Here is a 17786-nt window from a genome sequence, read left to right as displayed (position 1 = left end):
ATCCCTGTCACGTCTTGCCCTTGATGTTAAGTTGGTGCAATGTGCGCATTTCTGGGAGATATGAGTTTCTCCCAGACAGCGAATGCAGGATGTGTGGCCGTCAGAGACCGGCATCGGTTCACAGCAAGAATCACACTTTTTAAATCCTGTTGAGCCCAGCCTGACTGCAGTTAAGCCTCTCCCCCTCTCAAGAGATAAGGGTGGGAGTTAATTGTAAAGGCAAACTGTAGAAACTGTTCCCAGAGTTAAGGAGAGAAAAAGCCTTCTTCTTTCTTCTCGCTCTCTCTTTTTTTTTTTTTTTAAAGAAAAACCTCCAAGAGGAACTAAGGAAACTATGTAACTATGTATAGGCTAAGACTAACTAAACAATGTAACTAAGTATAGACTAAAAAGAAGTTCCTATGTACCTTGTAACTTTGATACTTTCTGGAAAAAAAAAAAAACACCAAAGAGAGCACTGCCGCGGAACTCTGTCTGCAGCCGAGGACGGTTGAGAAGGAACTGAGGGGACGGTCGGGGGAGCGCACGCTACAGGAGGTGCCAATGGCTGCAAGAGACGACTCCTGTGCGCGCCCTTCCCCCGGCCGAGTACTGCTGCGAGAAATCTCCGATCTCCGGCACAGGGACACACTGACACCTAGAGTGTAGCACCCACAGGGACACCACTTGATGAAGAAAAGACGGTTACTCACCGTTGTAACTGTTGTTCTTCGAGATGTGTTGCTCATATCCATTCCAATTAGGTGTGCGTGCGCCGCGTGCACGATCGTCGGAGAATTTTTACCCTAGCAACACCCGGTGGGTCGGCTGTGGAGCCCCCTGGAGTGGCGCCTTCATGGCGCTGGATATATACCCCAGCCGACCCAGCGCCCCCTCAGTTCCTTCTTGCCGGCTACTCCGACAGTGGGGAAGGGGGGCGGGTTTGGAATGGATATGAGCAACACATCTCGAAGAACAACAGTTACAACGGTGAGTAACCGTCTTTTCTTCTTCGAGTGCTTGCTCATATCGATTCCAATTAGGTGACTCCCAAGCCTTACCTAGGTGGTGGGGTCGGAGTGAGACATTGCTGTGTGCAAAACTGCCGAGCCGAATGCAGCATCGTCTCTGGATTGCTGCACCAGCGCATAGTGAGCGGCGAAGGTGTGGACTGACGACCAAACTGCAGCTCTACAAATGTCCTGGATCAGGACTTGAGCCAGGAAGGCAGTCGAGGAGGCCTGGGCTCTCGTGGAGTGAGCAGTGAGGCGTGGCGTCGGGACCCCGGCCAGGTCGTAGCAAGCACGAATACAGGACGTGATCCAAGAAGACAGGCACTGTGAGGAGACCGGTGAGCCTTTCATCCGGTCGGCGACTGCAACGAAGAGTTGTGTGGTCTTTCTAAACGGCTTTGTACGGTCAATATAGAAGGCCAGGGCCCTGCGTACGTCCAAAGAATGCAAACGCTGGTCTTGGCGAGTAGCGTGCGGCTTAGGATGGAAGACCGGGAGAAATATATCCTGGTTCACGTGGAAAGGTGAGACCACCTTGGGAAGAAAGGCAGGGTGGGGGCGGAGCTGCACCTTGTCCTTATGGAACACCGTGTATGGGGGCTCGGATGTGAGCGCTCTGAGTTCAGAAACGCGCCGTGCTGAGGTGATGGCTACAAGGAAGGCTGTCTTCCAGGATAGGTACAGGAGTGAACAGGTAGCCAATGGTTCAAACGGAGGCCCTGTGAGCTTGGAAAGGACCAGGTTGAGGTCCCAGGTCGGAACGGGCTGGCATTGCTGCGGGTACAGCTGGTCCAACCCCTTGAGGAATCTAACGACCATCGGGTTAGAGAAGACCGAGGAAGCTGGCTCTCCTGGGTGGAACGCCGAAATAGCGGCGAGGTGAACCCTGATTGAAGATATCGCCAAGCCCTGCTGTTTTAGGGATAGGAGATATTCAAGTATGAGAGGAATAGGCACCTGCAGGGGGGACGTAGCTCGCCGCTCGCACCAACAGGAGAACCATTTCCACTTGGCTAAGTAAGTGGTCCGTGTAGAGGGCTTTCTACTTCCCAGCAGAATCTGTTGGACGGGCTGGGAGCATTGCCGCTCTGACCGATTCAGCCATGGAGCATCCACGCGGTGAGGTGGAGCGATTGCAGGTCGGGGTGACACAGTCGGCCGTGGTCCTGAGAGATGAGGTCGGGGCACAAGGGAAGCGTGATCGGTGCTTGAACCGAGAGCTCCAACAGTGTGGTGTACCAGTGCTGCCTTGGCCAAGCTGGAGCGACTAGAATCACCCGTGCCTGGTCTCTGCGTAACTTGAGTAATACCCTGTGGACCAGTGGAAATGGAGGAAAGGCGTAGAACAGGCGATCCTTCCATGATAGAAGGAAGGCGTCCGACAGACAGCCTCGAGCTCGCCCCTGCAGGGAGCAGAATGTCTGGCACTTCCTGTTGGCTCGAGACGCAAACAGGTCGACCTGGGGAAATCCCCACCTCTGGAAGATGGAATAGATGATGTCGGGGCGAATTGACCACTCGTGCGTCTGGAAGGACCTGCTGAGACGGTCCGCCAGCGTATTCTGGACTCCAGGGAGGAATGATGCCGTGGGGTGTATCGAGTGGGCGATGCAGAAGTCCCACAGGCGAATGGCCTCTTGGCATAGGAGCGATGAGTGGGCTCCGCCTTGCTTGTTGATGTAAAACATGGCCGTGGTGTTGTCGGTGAGAACCAACACGCACCGGCCCTGTAGGAGGTTGAGGAATGCCTGGCAGGCTAGGCGCACCGCCATCAGCTCTCGGACATTGATGTGCAGGGCTAGTTGGGACGCGGTCCACAGGCCCTGGGTATGGTGCTCCCCGAGGTGAGCGCCCCATCCTAGAGATGAAGCGTCCGTGACCAGGTGGAGGGAGGGTTGTGGGGCGTGAAACGGCACTCCTGCACAGACTGTCGTGCGATCCAACCACCAGGTGAGGGAGGTCAAGACCGAACCCGGAACCGTGACCACCATGTTCAGGTTGTCTCGGTGAGGACGGTACACCGATGATACCCAAGCCTGTAGTGGGCGAAGCCGAAGTCTGGCATGCCTGGTTACGTAAGTGCACGAGGCCATGTGACCCAACAGGGCGAGGCATATCCTTATTGTGGTAATCGGAAATGCCCTGAGACCTTGAACGACGCTTGTGATGGTATGAAAGCGGTTGTCTGGTAGAATAGCTCGGGCGCATGTGGAGTCTAGGATTGCTCCGATAAATTCTATCCTCTGGGTTGGCACTAGAGTGGACTTCTCTCTGTTGAGCAGGATGCCCAGCTCATGGAAAGTTTGTATCACTATGTGAACATGACCTTGAACTTGGTCTCTGGTGCGGCCGCGTACCAGCCAGTCGTCTAAATACGGGAACACCTGTATCCCTTGTCGACGGAGGTATGCCGCGACGACCGCCACACACTTTGTGAACACCCTGGGAGCCGAGGACAAGCCGAACGGAAGGACTGCAAATTGGTAGTGCACCTTGTTTACTACAAATCGCAGGAAGCGCCTGTGAGGTGGATAGATCGCTATGTGGAAATATGCGTCCTTCATGTCGAGGGCGGCGAACCAATCTCCAGGATCCAGGGAAGGGATAATGGTCCCCAATGATACCATGCGGAACTTCAACTTTACTATGAATTTGTTGAGTCCGCACAAGTCTAAGATGGGTCGCAGACCCCCTTTTGACTTGGGGATCAGGAAGTAGCGGGAATAAACCCCCCTGCCCCTTAACTCTAGCGGAACCTCCTCTATGGCCCCCATAGAGAGGAGTCCAAAAACCTCCTGTGTAAGGAGTTGCTCGTGCGAAGGGTCCCTGAAGAGGGACGGGGAGGGGGAATGGGAGGGGGGGAACGAGGAAAATTGGAGAGCGTATCCCCTCTCCACCGTGCGAAGGACCCAGAGGTCCGAGGTTATAAGGGACCAAGCACGGTGGAAATGGGAGAGGCGATCCCGAAAGGAGGGAGTTGGATCCTGGATGTTGGTTGAGGTGCCGTCCTCGACCGCACCTTCAAAAGTTCTGCCTAGGGCCTGAAGGTGGCCTAGGCGGCCCTTGGCTTTGGGCCGGTTGAGGGCCGGTCGACCTTCGCCTGCCACCTCGACCCCGCCTTCTGGCAAAGTCCTGTCTCGGACGAGGCGGGGGAGGGTAGAACCTTTGAGGCTGGGGCCTAAAGGGTCTGCGCTGAGGCCCTGGGACATGCATCCCCAGGGAGCGCATGATTGTCCTTGAGTCCTTAAGGCTCTGCAGCCGAGAGTCCGTCTTCTCGGAAAACAGGCCCTGGCCCTCAAAAGGTAAGTCCTGCAGCGTCTGCTGAAGTTCAGGCGGCAGGCCTGAGACCTGGAGCCAGGAGATACGCCGCATGGCTATACCTGAGGCCAGTGTTCTAGCGGCCGAGTCCGCAATGTCTAAAGAGGCCTGTAAGGAGGTACGTGCCACCTTCTTACCTTCCTCTACTAAGGCCCCAAACTCTTCCCTGGAGTCTTGGGGAACCAGTTCTTTAAATTTCCCCATCGAGGCCCAGGAATTAAAGTTATAGCGGCTCAAGAGCGCCTGCTGGTTGGCCGCTCTCAGTTGTAGCCCTCCCGCCGAATACACCTTGCGCCCAAACAAATCGAAGCGCTTAGCGTCCTTCGATTTGGGCGCTGCAGCCTGCTGGCCGTGGCGTTCCCGTGCGTTCACAGATGACACCACTAGTGAGCACGGTTGGGGGTGGGTATAGAGGTACTCGTAGACCTTTGAAGGGACAAAGTACTTTCTTTCCACGCCTCTGGCTGTGGGCGGGATAGAGGCAGGGGTTTGCCATATCGAAGTGGCATTCGCCTCAATTGTACGTATAAGAGGTAGTGCCACTCTAGATGGGGCATCAGCGGAGAGGATGCTCACCACCGGGTCCTGTACCTCTACGATCTCCTCCGCCCTGAGATCCATATTACGCGCCAGGCGGCGCAATAGGTCCTGGTGGGCCCGAAGATCTATAGGGGGCGGACCCGTGGCGGTTGTGCCCGCCACCGCCTCATCTGGGGAAGATGAGGAAGATGCCTCCGGTGGCAAGGGGTCTAATGCCGGGTCCTGCTCCAGGGGTCCCTGAAGCGGAGCATCGCCTGCCTCTGGGTCCGGGCCCCCAGTTGGTGTGGGCACGGGGGCCTCCATGCCTCCTGGGGGAGGGCGGGAGATGGTGGCCTCCGGGGCCCTGGGCTCGGAACGTGCCGAGCGAGAGGCTGATGGTGGTGGAGCCCCCTGAGCCTGATGGTAGGCCCACGGAGTCCAAAAGGACCAGCGTGCAGGTCCCTGCACAGGGTCCACGACCGCGTCCTGCCAAGGGCCCAAGTCAGACGTAGCCGCCTGCCCTTGAGGAGGGTACGCCGATCTCGAGGCCCGCTCCGAGGAACGAGATGGCGATCTCGAGGGCCAAGGCGGTGCCGAGCGCGTCGAAACCGGCTCCGGATGGTGCGGTGTCGATCGGTGCCGGTCGTAGGGGGATCGGTTCCTGCGCGGTGCCGGTGAGCGGTACCGGGATCGGGAACGGTGCCGGTAGCCCCGCCGGTGCCGAGATCCGGACCTTGAGCGGGACGACGACCGCGACGAGAGGTGGTACCGGGAGCGGCCCCTCGAAGTCGAACGACGAGGGGCCGAGAACTACGTCTTGAGTCCGATCGGTACTGATGATCGTGACAGTGCCGAGACGTAGACCGGTGCCGTGAAGAGGATCTTGGCCGCGAGTACGACCGGTGCCGAGGTGATAGTCGGCGCCGGGACTGCGTGCGGCGTCGGGACCTGCTCCGAGACCTGGAGCGGTGCCGTGAGTCCTCGGCCTGAGACGGCGGGCGTACCAGGGCAGGCTTGCCCCTGGATTGCACCGCGCGAGGAGCCAACGGTGCCAGTGGTTGGGACGGCCCCGGCTCCGTGAGAGCAATAAGGTCTCTCGCCGTCGCGAAGGTCTCTGGAGTGGACGGGAGACAAGGCTCAAGCGCCGACCGAGGTGGAGATACAGTCCGCACCGGACTCAACGGCCTCGGTGCCGGAGTCGACGGTGTGGTAGGCACTTGTTTCTGGCGCTCTAAAGGTGGACGCGGCTTTACCCCCGGCACCGGGCGAGCCGGCGTCTTAGGGACAGCAGTCACCTGCGCCTTGCGGGCTTTCTTGTGGCCTGGAGATGTGTACCGGTGCCGAGTCCCTTGCGGGTGCGGTGCCGAAGGCGGCCGGTGCCGCGAATCAGCGCGCGGTGCAGTACCCGTGGGGGCCGCCGGGGCGCTGCGCACCGAGGCGCTCGGCGCCGGGGCTGGCGCCGAGGGAGGATCCGGGCTAAGTGCCGCCTCCATTAGGAGCTGCCGAAGTCGAAAGTCCCGCTCCTTTCTAGTTCTTGGCTTGAAGGCCTTACAGATATGGCACTTATCTGCCTGATGGGATTCTCCGAGGCACTTCAAACAGGAGTTGTGCGGGTCACTCGTCGGCATAGGCTTAGCGCAGGACGCGCACTGCTTAAAGCCAGGAGCCTTGGGCATGAGCCCGGCTATGCGCCGGGGGGAAAAGGGGGGAGAACAACCCCCTTAACCCCCACTAACTATTTATAACTATTAAAACTAAAATGGATAACTATCTAACTCTATACAACAACTATAACTACAACTATCTACAGTGAAAACAGAATAAGCTAGGGAGAGTGGAGAACAGCTATGCCGCGCTCCACAGTTCCAACGACCGTCAGGGGCGGTAAGAAGGAACTGAGGGGGCGCTGGGTCGGCTGGGGTATATATCCAGCGCCATGAAGGCGCCACTCCAGGGGGCTCCACAGCCGACCCACTGGGTGTTGCTAGGGTAAAAATTCTCCGACGATCGTGCACGCAGCGCGCGCGCACCTAATTGGAATCGATATGAGCAAGCACTCGAAGAAGAACCTTATTTCTTCCTCTGTGATAGAACGCTTCCCCATACTACTCTGTGATGACTTCAGCCGGCACCACTGCAGTAAATAGTCTAGCACAGTGATACACAGATCTCAGTGGCTCAGGAGTCAAATTAGCAATCAACATTACCCAAAAGAGCCACTGTAGTGTGAATTTGTTGTTTCATTTACCATAGTACTATATATTCATATATTAACTGCATGACAAGGGGAAATATTTAGTTTATATTAAACAGAAGGATTAACTGTCAGCAGAGAATTAAACTGATTATTTCAGGTCAGCCTGGGAAATTTTTCAAATACGCCTAAGTGAAAGTGCCTGGAGCATAAGTTTCTGCTCACATAAGTCTCTTGAAAATGAGACGGTCTCCTAAGTTACTTAGGCTGACCTATTGTGCCATATTTATAAAGCCTGACCCAGGGGTGAAAGTAGGCCAGTACGCTGGTAAGAAGTGGCCGCTGGTACCGGCCCATACGCAGCTGATATTAAAGTGCTGCCGTGGCAGCGCTTTAATGTTGCTGCCCGTTTTGCCCCCAGGGGCCAGGCAGCATGGATGGGCTGGCAGGGGGAAGCTGACCCCTCCAGCCCTGCCCCCTTTCCGCCCGAGGCCCTGCCCTTTCCGCCCAAGGTCCTGCCCCTTCCGGCGGCCCAGAGCCGGGCCCCCATACGGGTAAGTCTTCTGTGTTACTTTCACTCCTGGCCTGACCTCAAAGTTATATGTTTTTCCCCTGATTCTTTATATAGAAAAGCAGCCTTTAACACAAAGTTTTTGATAGAGGCTCATGGATTCAGCATATTTATTTTTTATGCAAATGTTTTAAGAGATTATAATAAATTTAGGCCTTAACAATTCAGATTTCATTTTAAACAAGTTTATTTTTAAAAAGAAAAAAATTATAATTTAAACAACAAAATGAAAAAAATCTGATTTAAATAAAATATCCAATTTTTTTGATACTTTTAAAAAAAATCATTGATTTGTATTCACCCTGCTTAAAAGTGCCACACAGGTTTGCAGGCTTTTAAAAAAGGCACAAAAAATTATGGGATATGGATGGAGAAAGTTGCTTGATGGGAACTTGATCCTTAGCTCCCAGAGGTACCTATGCCATGAATTTCTTCCCCACAACACATTGCAAAAATTTTCCAAAAGGCACTGAGCCAGATGGTGGTGTATGGCAGAGTGGGATAACTACCCGTGGTGCACTGCACTTTGCATAAACACAACCACGCCTGGTGAGTACACGCCATACTTCAAGAAACCAAGTATGCAGGTGCATGAGGGATATACTAACTTTGGTGATTGTATGCCATTGTAACTTGTGTCGACCAAAGACTGAAGTGTAGACATGGCCTAAGTCTTCACAGAGACAAGCCCTAACTCTCCCACAATTGTTGCCTAACACCTTGTCTATGCTAGAAAAGGTTTACTGATATATTTAAGGTTTCAGAGTAGCAGCCGTGTCAGTCTGTATCTGCAAAAAGAACAGGAGTACTTGTGGCACCTTAGAGACTAACAAATTTATTTGAGCATAAGCTTTCGTGGGCTGTAATATAATATATAATTTTGATATATTTAATAATGGCACACAGTCCTAGTAAAGAATAGCTTATACCAACAAAATAATTCTTTTGACAGTATAGCTTATACAAGTTCCCCAAACAAAAATATGTTGGGGGAGAGGAGAATCACACCACTGATTGACACAGATATGCTGGCACAAGTTTTACGTGTGGACCAGGCCTAAATAATTCCTGTTGTACAATCTTCCTTCCTGGTGAGAATAACTTGATCATACACATGAGCCAAAGGCCTAATTCAAGGTACAAATGCGTTTAAATGTATTTCTATAAATAAACCTGATTTTTAAAATGTCAATTCTTTCATTAATCTTAAATCTTATTTAAAGGTGACTTGCAAAGGGGAAAACATGGGCCTGCCTTTTTTGCTTCTTTGTGGTGTATAAAAGATAGCTTAATTTTAATTTTTTTATTTTTAAAACTATTTGTATTTTAAGTACCTCTTCTATTTGTTTTGTTTACTTTAGAAATATCAGGAATATCAAGTCTGGCGTTCCATTTGTTGGAAGACTCAGATCTCAGATATGTATAAAGTGAGTTCTCTCACCCCTTAACTGAAAGAGCACAGAGTGGGGACTTGTTAACAAACAAGCCTCATCACTATCATCCAAGCTGATAAGGATATTTCATAGAGTTAAGGCCAGAAGGGACCACCAGATCATTTAGTCTGACCTCTTCTACATCACAGGCCACCAACAACCTAACATCTGCACACTAAACCCAACCAATGAAATTAGACCAAAATATTACAGCCCATGGGAAACTAGCTTATGTGCCACAGGCAAAGAACAGTAAGGACTAAGGTGCACCGATGCCTGAGGCCCCAGCAGTGGCAGGGAAATGATTAAATGAGATACAACCAAACAATCCAGTGTGGCATGTGATCCACACTGACATACTGCAAAGGGGGAAAAAAAAAAACATTCCCAGGTCACTGCCAATCTGACATGGGGGAAATTCCTTTCTAACCCCAAAGATCAGTTACCCCGAGGACGTGATCAAGAACTAACCAGCCATGCACCTGAGAGAGAGAACGCTCAATACCACCTCACAGCAGTGGCTGTCCCTATCCAATGTCCAGACATGGCCATCCCTAATGCTTCAGAGGAAGGAAATTAAAAAAGAAAAACAAACAAACAAACAAAACCTCCCAGACTACATCGGTGGACGAAAGAAATCCCTTCCTGACCCCTGCAGATGGCTGGCTGAACCCTTGAAGCATGAGCTTTTAAGAACATAAGACATAATCCGGAAGTGAGCCCCAGGACTGTTGAGCCCTCCTCCATACCACCACAAGCAATCCTGTGATAGAATTACAGTCATAAATTGGATCAGCTCGCTCTTGAAACTAATTGAGTCGTTTGTTCCTACAACTCTTATTGGGAGGCTGTTCCAGAACCTCACACCCTACTGTCATGGTTACAAACCTTCTAATTTCCAGTCTGAATTTGTTCATGGCCAGTTTATACCATTTGTTCTTGTGTAAACATTGTCCTTTAGCTTAAATAGCTCTTCACTCTTCCTGATCTTTACCTCCCTAATGAATTTATAGACAACAATCATACCCTCTATCACAGTGACTCTCAACCAGAGTATGCATACCTCTGGGGGTACGCAGAGGTCTTCCAGGAAGTACATCAACTCATCTAGATATTTACCTAGTTTTACAACAGGGTACTTAAAAAGCACCAGCAAAGTCAATACAACTAACATTTCATACAGACAATGACTTGTTTATACTGTTCTATATACTTTATATTGAAATGTAAGTACAATATTTATATTCCAATTGATTTATTTTGTAATTATATGGTAAAAATGAGAAACTAAGCATTTTTTCAGTAATAGTGTGCTGTGAAACTTTTATGTCTGATTTTGTAAGCAAGCAGATTTTAAGTGAGGTGTAACTTGGGGATATGCGAGACAAATCAGATTCCTGAAAGGGGTACAGTACTCTGGAAAGCTCATCCAGTATTCTCTCATAATATAGGCCCTCCATTCCCCTGATTATCCTAGTAGCTCTTCTCTGCACCTGTTCCAGTTTAAATTCATCTTTCTTGAACATGGGTGACCAGAACTGTACACAGTATTCCAAATGAGGTCTTATCAGTGCCCTGGATTTGCCCTTTACAATAGCATTAAAACTTCTCTATATCTACTGGAAATGCCTTGCCTAACATATCCTAGGATTGTATTTGCCTTTTTCATAGCCACATCACACTGGTGGCTTACAGTCATCTTGTGATCAACCCTTACACCCAGGGTCTCCCTCCTGTTTTGTCACCTCCAACTAATGAGCACCCAGCAGTAGCAGAAATTCTTATTATTAGCCCTTAAGTGCATGACCTTGCACTTTGTATTATTGAATTTTATTTCATTTCTGTCACTCCAGTCTTCACGGACATCCAAATGTCCCTGTATAATATTTCAATTCTCCTCTGTATTGACAATGCCTCCCAATTTTGTATCATCAGCAAATTTCATTAGTACACTCGTACTTTTTGTGCCAAAGTCATTAATAAAAATATTTAATAAGATCGGTCCCAAGACTGAACTTTGAGGAACTCCGCTAGTAAAAATAGGGGGAGGTTAACTCACTGACTTCAACTACTGCGATGATCGAGTCCAGTATGTTGTCTCCCAATTGTTTACAGGATGTTTGTTTGACAATCAAAGATCTTTAAACAATTTTAATAAAAATCCAGTACCCTCTGAATCAGCTACCATATTCTATATCTGTTACAGTCCAATCCTACCAGTTCTCCAGTGTCCCTAAGGACTCCTAGGAAAACAAGAATTAGAAGACCTGAATTTCTTGTGTAGAAATATGCAGAAAAAAAGTTTTTTTAAAAAAATCTAGCTCTTTATACATCATAAAGAAGCAAAAAGGTGCATAAGTCCAAATTAGTTTAAAGGTTACTAGCAAAGGAAAAAGAGAGTATGATCAATGTTATTTATTGTTCATTAGACCAAGAATGAGAATGAAATTAATTTGTCTTTAGCAGCATATGATGGGGTGGCACCCTACCCAGGTGTGAAATAGTTAACTAGAGACAGAGAGCAATTAGTAAACCTGGTTGCACTTGGAGGGTGGGCCAAGTCCAAATGAAGGTGAAGCCCAGCTGGGGAAGGAGTTGGGTGGTGTGCATAAAGGGAGAAAGCCCAGCTAAGAAGAGGGTGGCCAGGAAAAGACCTCTGTAGTCCCTCTCTGGTTACTAGAATGGAGGAAAGGTCTAGAAAGAGGTAGAGCTACAGTCAGCCCAGGGAGGCACTGTGGGAAAAAGCCTAACAGAAATCCACAAAGGTAACAAGTAGCCTGAAGTAGGAGATCTTAGCTGCTCACAACAGGGTACCTAGACTGGAACCCAGAAGAAATGGAGAGCCTTGATTCCCTTCTGGTCCACTTAAATAGGTGATGGTGAAACATCCTAACACAAGGGGAGAAGGACTATTAAGTTTGGAATGATAACAAATTTGCCTTAAAATGTAAAATAGCTGGAAAAGGAATAGTAAAGAAAATACCATCATATACAGATAATTTATGACTCACATCTGCTTATGGAGCCTGCAAGAACTGGAATGTAGTCACTATTTTTTCCTAGTTTAGATATCAAAACTTCACTCAGTTGATCGTAGCTGGTAAAATAAATTACTGTACTTGGAACTGCCATTATTCTAAAATACAAAAACAAAGGAAGTCTATCAATTGTCACAAAGAAAACCGGATGTCTCCAACATAATTTAGATCAGTTATCAAGTATAGATTTTTGGGGGGGTTAAATAAAAAAGGATACGCATTTCAACTGTGTTATGGATGAAGGAAAAAACTCATCATGTCCATCTCCTGCAACTCACAAATGTCTACCAAATCTCCATTAACCAACCGTGTGGTGAAAATACATGCACAGTGGGTTCCTCTCAATTTCAATTGTTTTCACAATCTGCCTTGATAGGTTACTCAGAGGTCTTATCAATGCATACAATTTCTTTCAAGTCTGATAGTTTGCCAGATTGTGCCACCCTTATTCATGCTGCAAGGTACTACTCAATATGGATAAGGGTGGCACAATCTGGCCTTTAATGATTATGACAAACAACAATTTATCTAATAATCAATTCCTAACCAAACCGAATCTTATGCTGATGCATGTTAGGGTGGTAAAACTTGTTAAAAACATGACACCCAATTAGTTTTTCCTCCCAAATAGTAAATATACTACTGCCTAGGTTAAAGCTAAGCACTATCTGCTGCAACAAGGACATCTGAAATTCAGAAGAAAATTCTAAATGCATACTACTTAGACTAGAGAAGCCTTATTCTGAGGCAGGTATCATGCACTGGGACTCTAAAGGTTATCTACATTGCAATAAAACACCTACAGCTGGCTGGTGTCAGTTGGCTCAGGCTCACATGGCTTGGGCTTCAGGGCTATAAGACTGCAGTGTAGACTTTCGGGGTTGCACTCGGGCTCCCAAGCCAGATTGTCTACACTGCAATTTTATAGACCTTAACCCAAGTCACCTAACATAGGCCACCTGTGGGTGTTTTACTACAGTGTAGACATACCGTAAGATCCCCTCTGCTGGACAGTATGGAGGGAGCAAGATCATGCTATTTAGGCAGGTTTATTTATGCCTGGACTTAGGCACCTATCTCCATGACAGGTTAGGGGATAAGCACACGCCCCTCTCCTTTGCATCTCCCATTGGCTAGCTTAGGCAACTCCCCTACCTAGCATGCTAGTTTTATGGATTGCCATTCATTGTATAGGGAGCCAAGGTGCCTAACTCAGGCTTTGTGGATCACGGTGTTGCTGAGATTTTCTAACTTTTAGGTGCCACAACTCTCAGCGTCACAATGACTAAGTTCCTTTGTGGATCTGGGCCCTATTTACTAAACTGAGATTTGTTACTCACTTAGCTACTGGATAATGATACTTTTATCTTACCCAGCATGGGTCACATTTGTGGATCTTAGTTCTTGAAGAATGAAAATGTTGGGGTAAGCGCACCTAAATTTTCCTATTCTTCAGCATAGTAAGGACCACAGATCCTACAGTTGGATTTTATCATCAGTATGTAAGTAGGTAAAACAACTTAGCCTAACATAAAACAGAACTTGAAATAAATATGCATAGAGTTTTTTTCCTGAGTTACTATATCATGCAACACAATTGTCCCCAAAACAACATTGGATGAGGCTTACAAGTCAGCTTTGATATATTTACTGAAGAAATGCATGGAGAACAATTAGGTAACAGTGCAGATTTCTTCCTAAGAAATGTATGCCTCCACCCAAGAGGCCATTGCTATTCCTAGGAAGTGTAGCCTGAGTGCTGAAGAATAACTTTTTATCTTGCTTGGCTCAGGTATATATTACCTGATCCACTTAGATACTTATGACTTTAAAGCCTTGAAATAGCCAGGTGCGAGACCACAAGTAACAAGCTTCATCTCATCAGAGCTTCACTTTTGTTTTTATATTTATAATGCTGGGTGGACATTGAAGGTATACTTAGTGCTATTGCTTGGGTCAAGATGATTGTAGCACTATGTTCTGTGATTTATAGGTTATGGAGTTGACTTTAAGGAGTAATGATAGGTTTGCCTTGAGAGCCACTTTCTTGGCATGAAAAATGCAGTATTGGTACTCTGTAGATAGAGCTCTTGAGCCCAGATCCACAAAAATATTTGAGCCCTTAACTTCCACTGATTTCAATGGAAGTTAGGAACTTTAAATATCTTTATGGATCTGGGCCTTAATTCCTATTCTTGCCAGGATGATATGATGCTCTCAAAAAACTACCTGACAGAGAGGGAACAATGATACTGCACTTGAAAGGTATTAGCTGATAGTCAAAGGTTTGATGTCCCTGCACAGCTACTGAGGATACATCAAATAGGCTTCATGGAGAAATCTCATTGACTGGCTGAAGTTATATTCTTGCCTCTGAAGGTTTCCAGTACACTAGATATAACTGATAAGTTAACTCAGGAAACTTGTAAATTGTCTAAAATTAAACACTTAGGAATAAGCATACTCACTGGTCAAAATAATGAAGTATAACTACCCTTTAAAACATGTTATAGAAGATATGAAATTGCAACTTACAACGTTGGAGGAAGTCCACTCCACAGTGATTTAATACCCTCTATTTTAATAATGTTCACAAACGCATCCTAAAATAATAACCAAATACAGATCATTGGTTAGTTATTTATCTCTCCAATTCATGTAACAATTATGTTGGTGGGCAGGAGATGGAATTAAAAATACACTGCAAGAGAAAGTAGTACACTAAAAAATAGTTTGTCACACTAAGGCCCCAATCCTGTAAATACTTAGGCCTGGTCTACACTACGAGTTTAGGTCGACTTTAGCAGCGTTAAATCAAATTAAGCCTAGACATGTCCACACGACGAAGCCCTTTCCTAATGTCCAACCTAGACCTCCCTTGCTGCAGTTTAAGCCCATGATGATGAAGACAATGAAGATAGCTCACAGCAAGGAAGCGGAGAAACCGGTTTCCCCAACAGCCAGGATATGTTTATCACCCTGGACCTGGAACCAGTAACCCCCGAACTCACCCAAGACGTGCTCCCAGACCCTGAGGGCACACAAGGGACCTCTGGTGAGTGTACCTTTGTAAATATTACACCTGGTTTAAAAGCAAGCGTGTTTAATGATTAATTTGCCCTGGCAATCGCGGCCAGTACAGCTACTGGAAAAGTCTGTTAACGTGTATGGGGATGGAGCGGAAATCCTCCAGGGACATCTCCAGAAAGCTCTCCTTCATGTACTCCCCAAAGCCTTCGCAAAAGGTTTCTGGGGAGGCCTGCCTTATCCCGTCCGCCATGGTAGGACACTTTACCACGCCAGGCCAGTAGCACGTAGTCTGGAAGCATTGCATAACAAAGCATGGCAGCGTATGGTCCCGGTGTTTGCTGGCATGCAGACAACATCCATTCCTTATCTCTCTTTGTTATCCTCAGGAGAGTGATATCATTCACGGTCACCTGGTTGAAATGGGGTGATTTTATTAAGGGGACATTGAGAGGTGCCCGTTCCTGCTCGGCTGAACAGAAATGTTCCCCGCTGTTAGCCACGTGGTGGGGGGGAGGGGTGAAGTGATCATCCCAGAGAATTGGGTGTGTGTGTAGGGGGGGTAGTTGGGTTTGTGCTGCATGTTAACCCGGAAACCCCAGCCCCTCCTTTTACATTGCAAACCCATTTTAAATGGCCAACCCAATGCGTCCTTGGTATGGGAAATGAGGGCGCTGCTGTTTGAAACCATTCCCACATGTTATGAAGGTTAAAAAAGCCAAAAGACTGTGGCTTACCATGGCTGCCTGCAAGCCGAATTCTGTTGCCTAGCACTGCGTGAGTGATCTCTCACACCAAACCGGCAGGCCCTCAATATAAGAGGAAAAATGTGACCTTGTAACGAAACCACATGTGCTGTGTAATGTGAACAGCAAAATTTAACGTGAAAGAGTGTACCCATTGTTCTCTAAAATGTGTCTTTTTTAACCACCTCTCCCTTCTCCTCCACCAGCTGCAAATGTCTCTCCTTCGCAGAGGCTAGCGAAGATTAGAAGGAGAAAACGGCGGACTCGGGATGATATGTTCACGGAGCTCCAGATGTCCTCCCACGCCGAAAGAGCACAGCAGAATGCGTGGAGGCAGTCAATATCAGAGTGCAAAAAAGCACAATCTGAACGAGAGGAGAGGTGGCGGGATGAATCACGGGCTGAACAGAGCAAGTGGCGGGCTGAAGATGATAGGTGGCGTCAGCTTGCAGACAGAAGGCAAGAGTCGATGCTCCGGCTGCTGGAGCATCAAACTGATATGCTCCAGCGTATGGTTGAGCTGCAGGAAAGGCAGCAGGAGCAGAGACCGCCGCCCTGTGTAACCAACAGCCCTCCTCCCCAAGTCCCATTGCCTCCTCACCCAGACGCCCAAGAACACGGTGGGGGGGCCTCCGGCCACCCAGTCACTGCATCCCAGATGATTGCCTGAGCATCGGAAGGCTGGCCTTCAATAAGTGTTAAAGTTTTAAAGTTTTAAACTGCAGTGTGTCCTTTTCCTTCCCTCCTTCCCCACCCATCCCAGGCTACCTTGGCAATTATCCCCCTAGTTGTGTGATGAATTAATAAAGAATGCATGAATGAGAAGTAACAATGACTTTATTGCCTCTGCAAGCGGTGCTCGAAGGGGGGAGGATAGGGTGGGGTGGTTGGTTTACAGGGAAGTAGAGTGAACCGGGGGGGGGGGTGCAGGGGGGGCAGAGGGTTCATCAAGGAGAAACAAACAGAAGTTTCACACCGTAGCCTGGCCAGTCACAAAACTGGTTTTCAAAGCTTCTCTGATGCGCACCGCGCCCTGCTGTACTCTTCTAACCGCCCTGGTGTCTGGCTGTGCGTAATCAGCGGCCAGGCAATTTGCCTCAACCTCCCACCCCGCCATAAATGTCTCCCCCTTACTCTCACAGATATTGTGGAGCGCATAGCAAGCAGCAATAACAATGGGGATATTGGTTTCGCTGAGGTCTATCCGAGTCAGTAAGCTGCGCCAGCGTGCTTTTAAACGTCCAAATGCACATTCCACCACCATTCGGCACTTGCTCAGCCTATAGTTGAACAGGTCCTGACTACTGTCCAGGCTGCCTGTGTACGGCTTCATGAGCCATGGCATTAAGGGGTAGGCTGGGTCCCCAAGGATAACGATAGGCATTTCAACATCCCCAACGGTTATTTTCTGGTCCGGGAAGAAAGTCCCTTCCTCCAGCTTTCGAAACAGACCAGAGTGCCTGAAGACGAGAGCATCATGTACCTTTCCCGGCCATCCCACGTTGATGTTGGTGAAACGTCCCTTGTGATCCACCAGTGCTTGCAGCAGCATTGAAAAGTACCCCTTGCGGTTTATGTACTCGGTGGCTTGGTGCTCCGGTGCCAAGATAGGGATATGGGTTACGTCTATCGCCCCACCACAGTTTGGGAATCCCATTGCAGCAAAGCCATCCACTATGACCTGCACGTTTCCCAGAGTCACTACCCTTGATATCACCAGGTCTTTGATTGCCCTGGCAACTTGGATCACAGCAGCCCCCACAGTAGATTTGCCCACTCCAAATTGATTCCCGACTGACCGGTAGCTGTCTGGAGTTGCAAGCTTCCACAGGGCTATCGCCACTCGCTTCTCAACTGTGAGGGCTGCTCTCATCCTGGTATTCTGGTGCTTCAGGGCAGGGGAAAGCAAGTCACAAAGTTCCATGAAAGTGCCTTTACGCATGCGAAA

General features: G+C 48.6%; 1 protein-coding gene across 2 annotated transcripts in view; it reads right to left on the bottom strand.

Moving 5' to 3' along the window:
• The window catches only part of SLC25A40 (solute carrier family 25 member 40), an 86459-nt gene that overhangs the window by 46513 nt on the left and 22160 nt on the right, over window positions 1–17786 (bottom strand). For both annotated transcript variants that reach the window (XM_065399508.1, XM_065399509.1), the window contains exons 5-6: window positions 14601–14668; window positions 12039–12163 (exon numbers count right to left, since the gene is read on the bottom strand). In XM_065399508.1, the coding sequence (XP_065255580.1) occupies window positions 12039–12163; window positions 14601–14668 (193 nt within the window). The remainder of the gene's footprint in view (window positions 1–12038; window positions 12164–14600; window positions 14669–17786) is intronic.

This window comes from Emys orbicularis, chromosome 2 (genome assembly GCF_028017835.1).
Source record: "Emys orbicularis isolate rEmyOrb1 chromosome 2, rEmyOrb1.hap1, whole genome shotgun sequence".
In the NCBI taxonomy this organism is placed as follows: domain Eukaryota; kingdom Metazoa; phylum Chordata; order Testudines; family Emydidae; genus Emys; species Emys orbicularis.
Note: the sequence above shows the minus strand (reverse complement) of the source record. Positions and strands in the feature narration are given on the sequence as shown.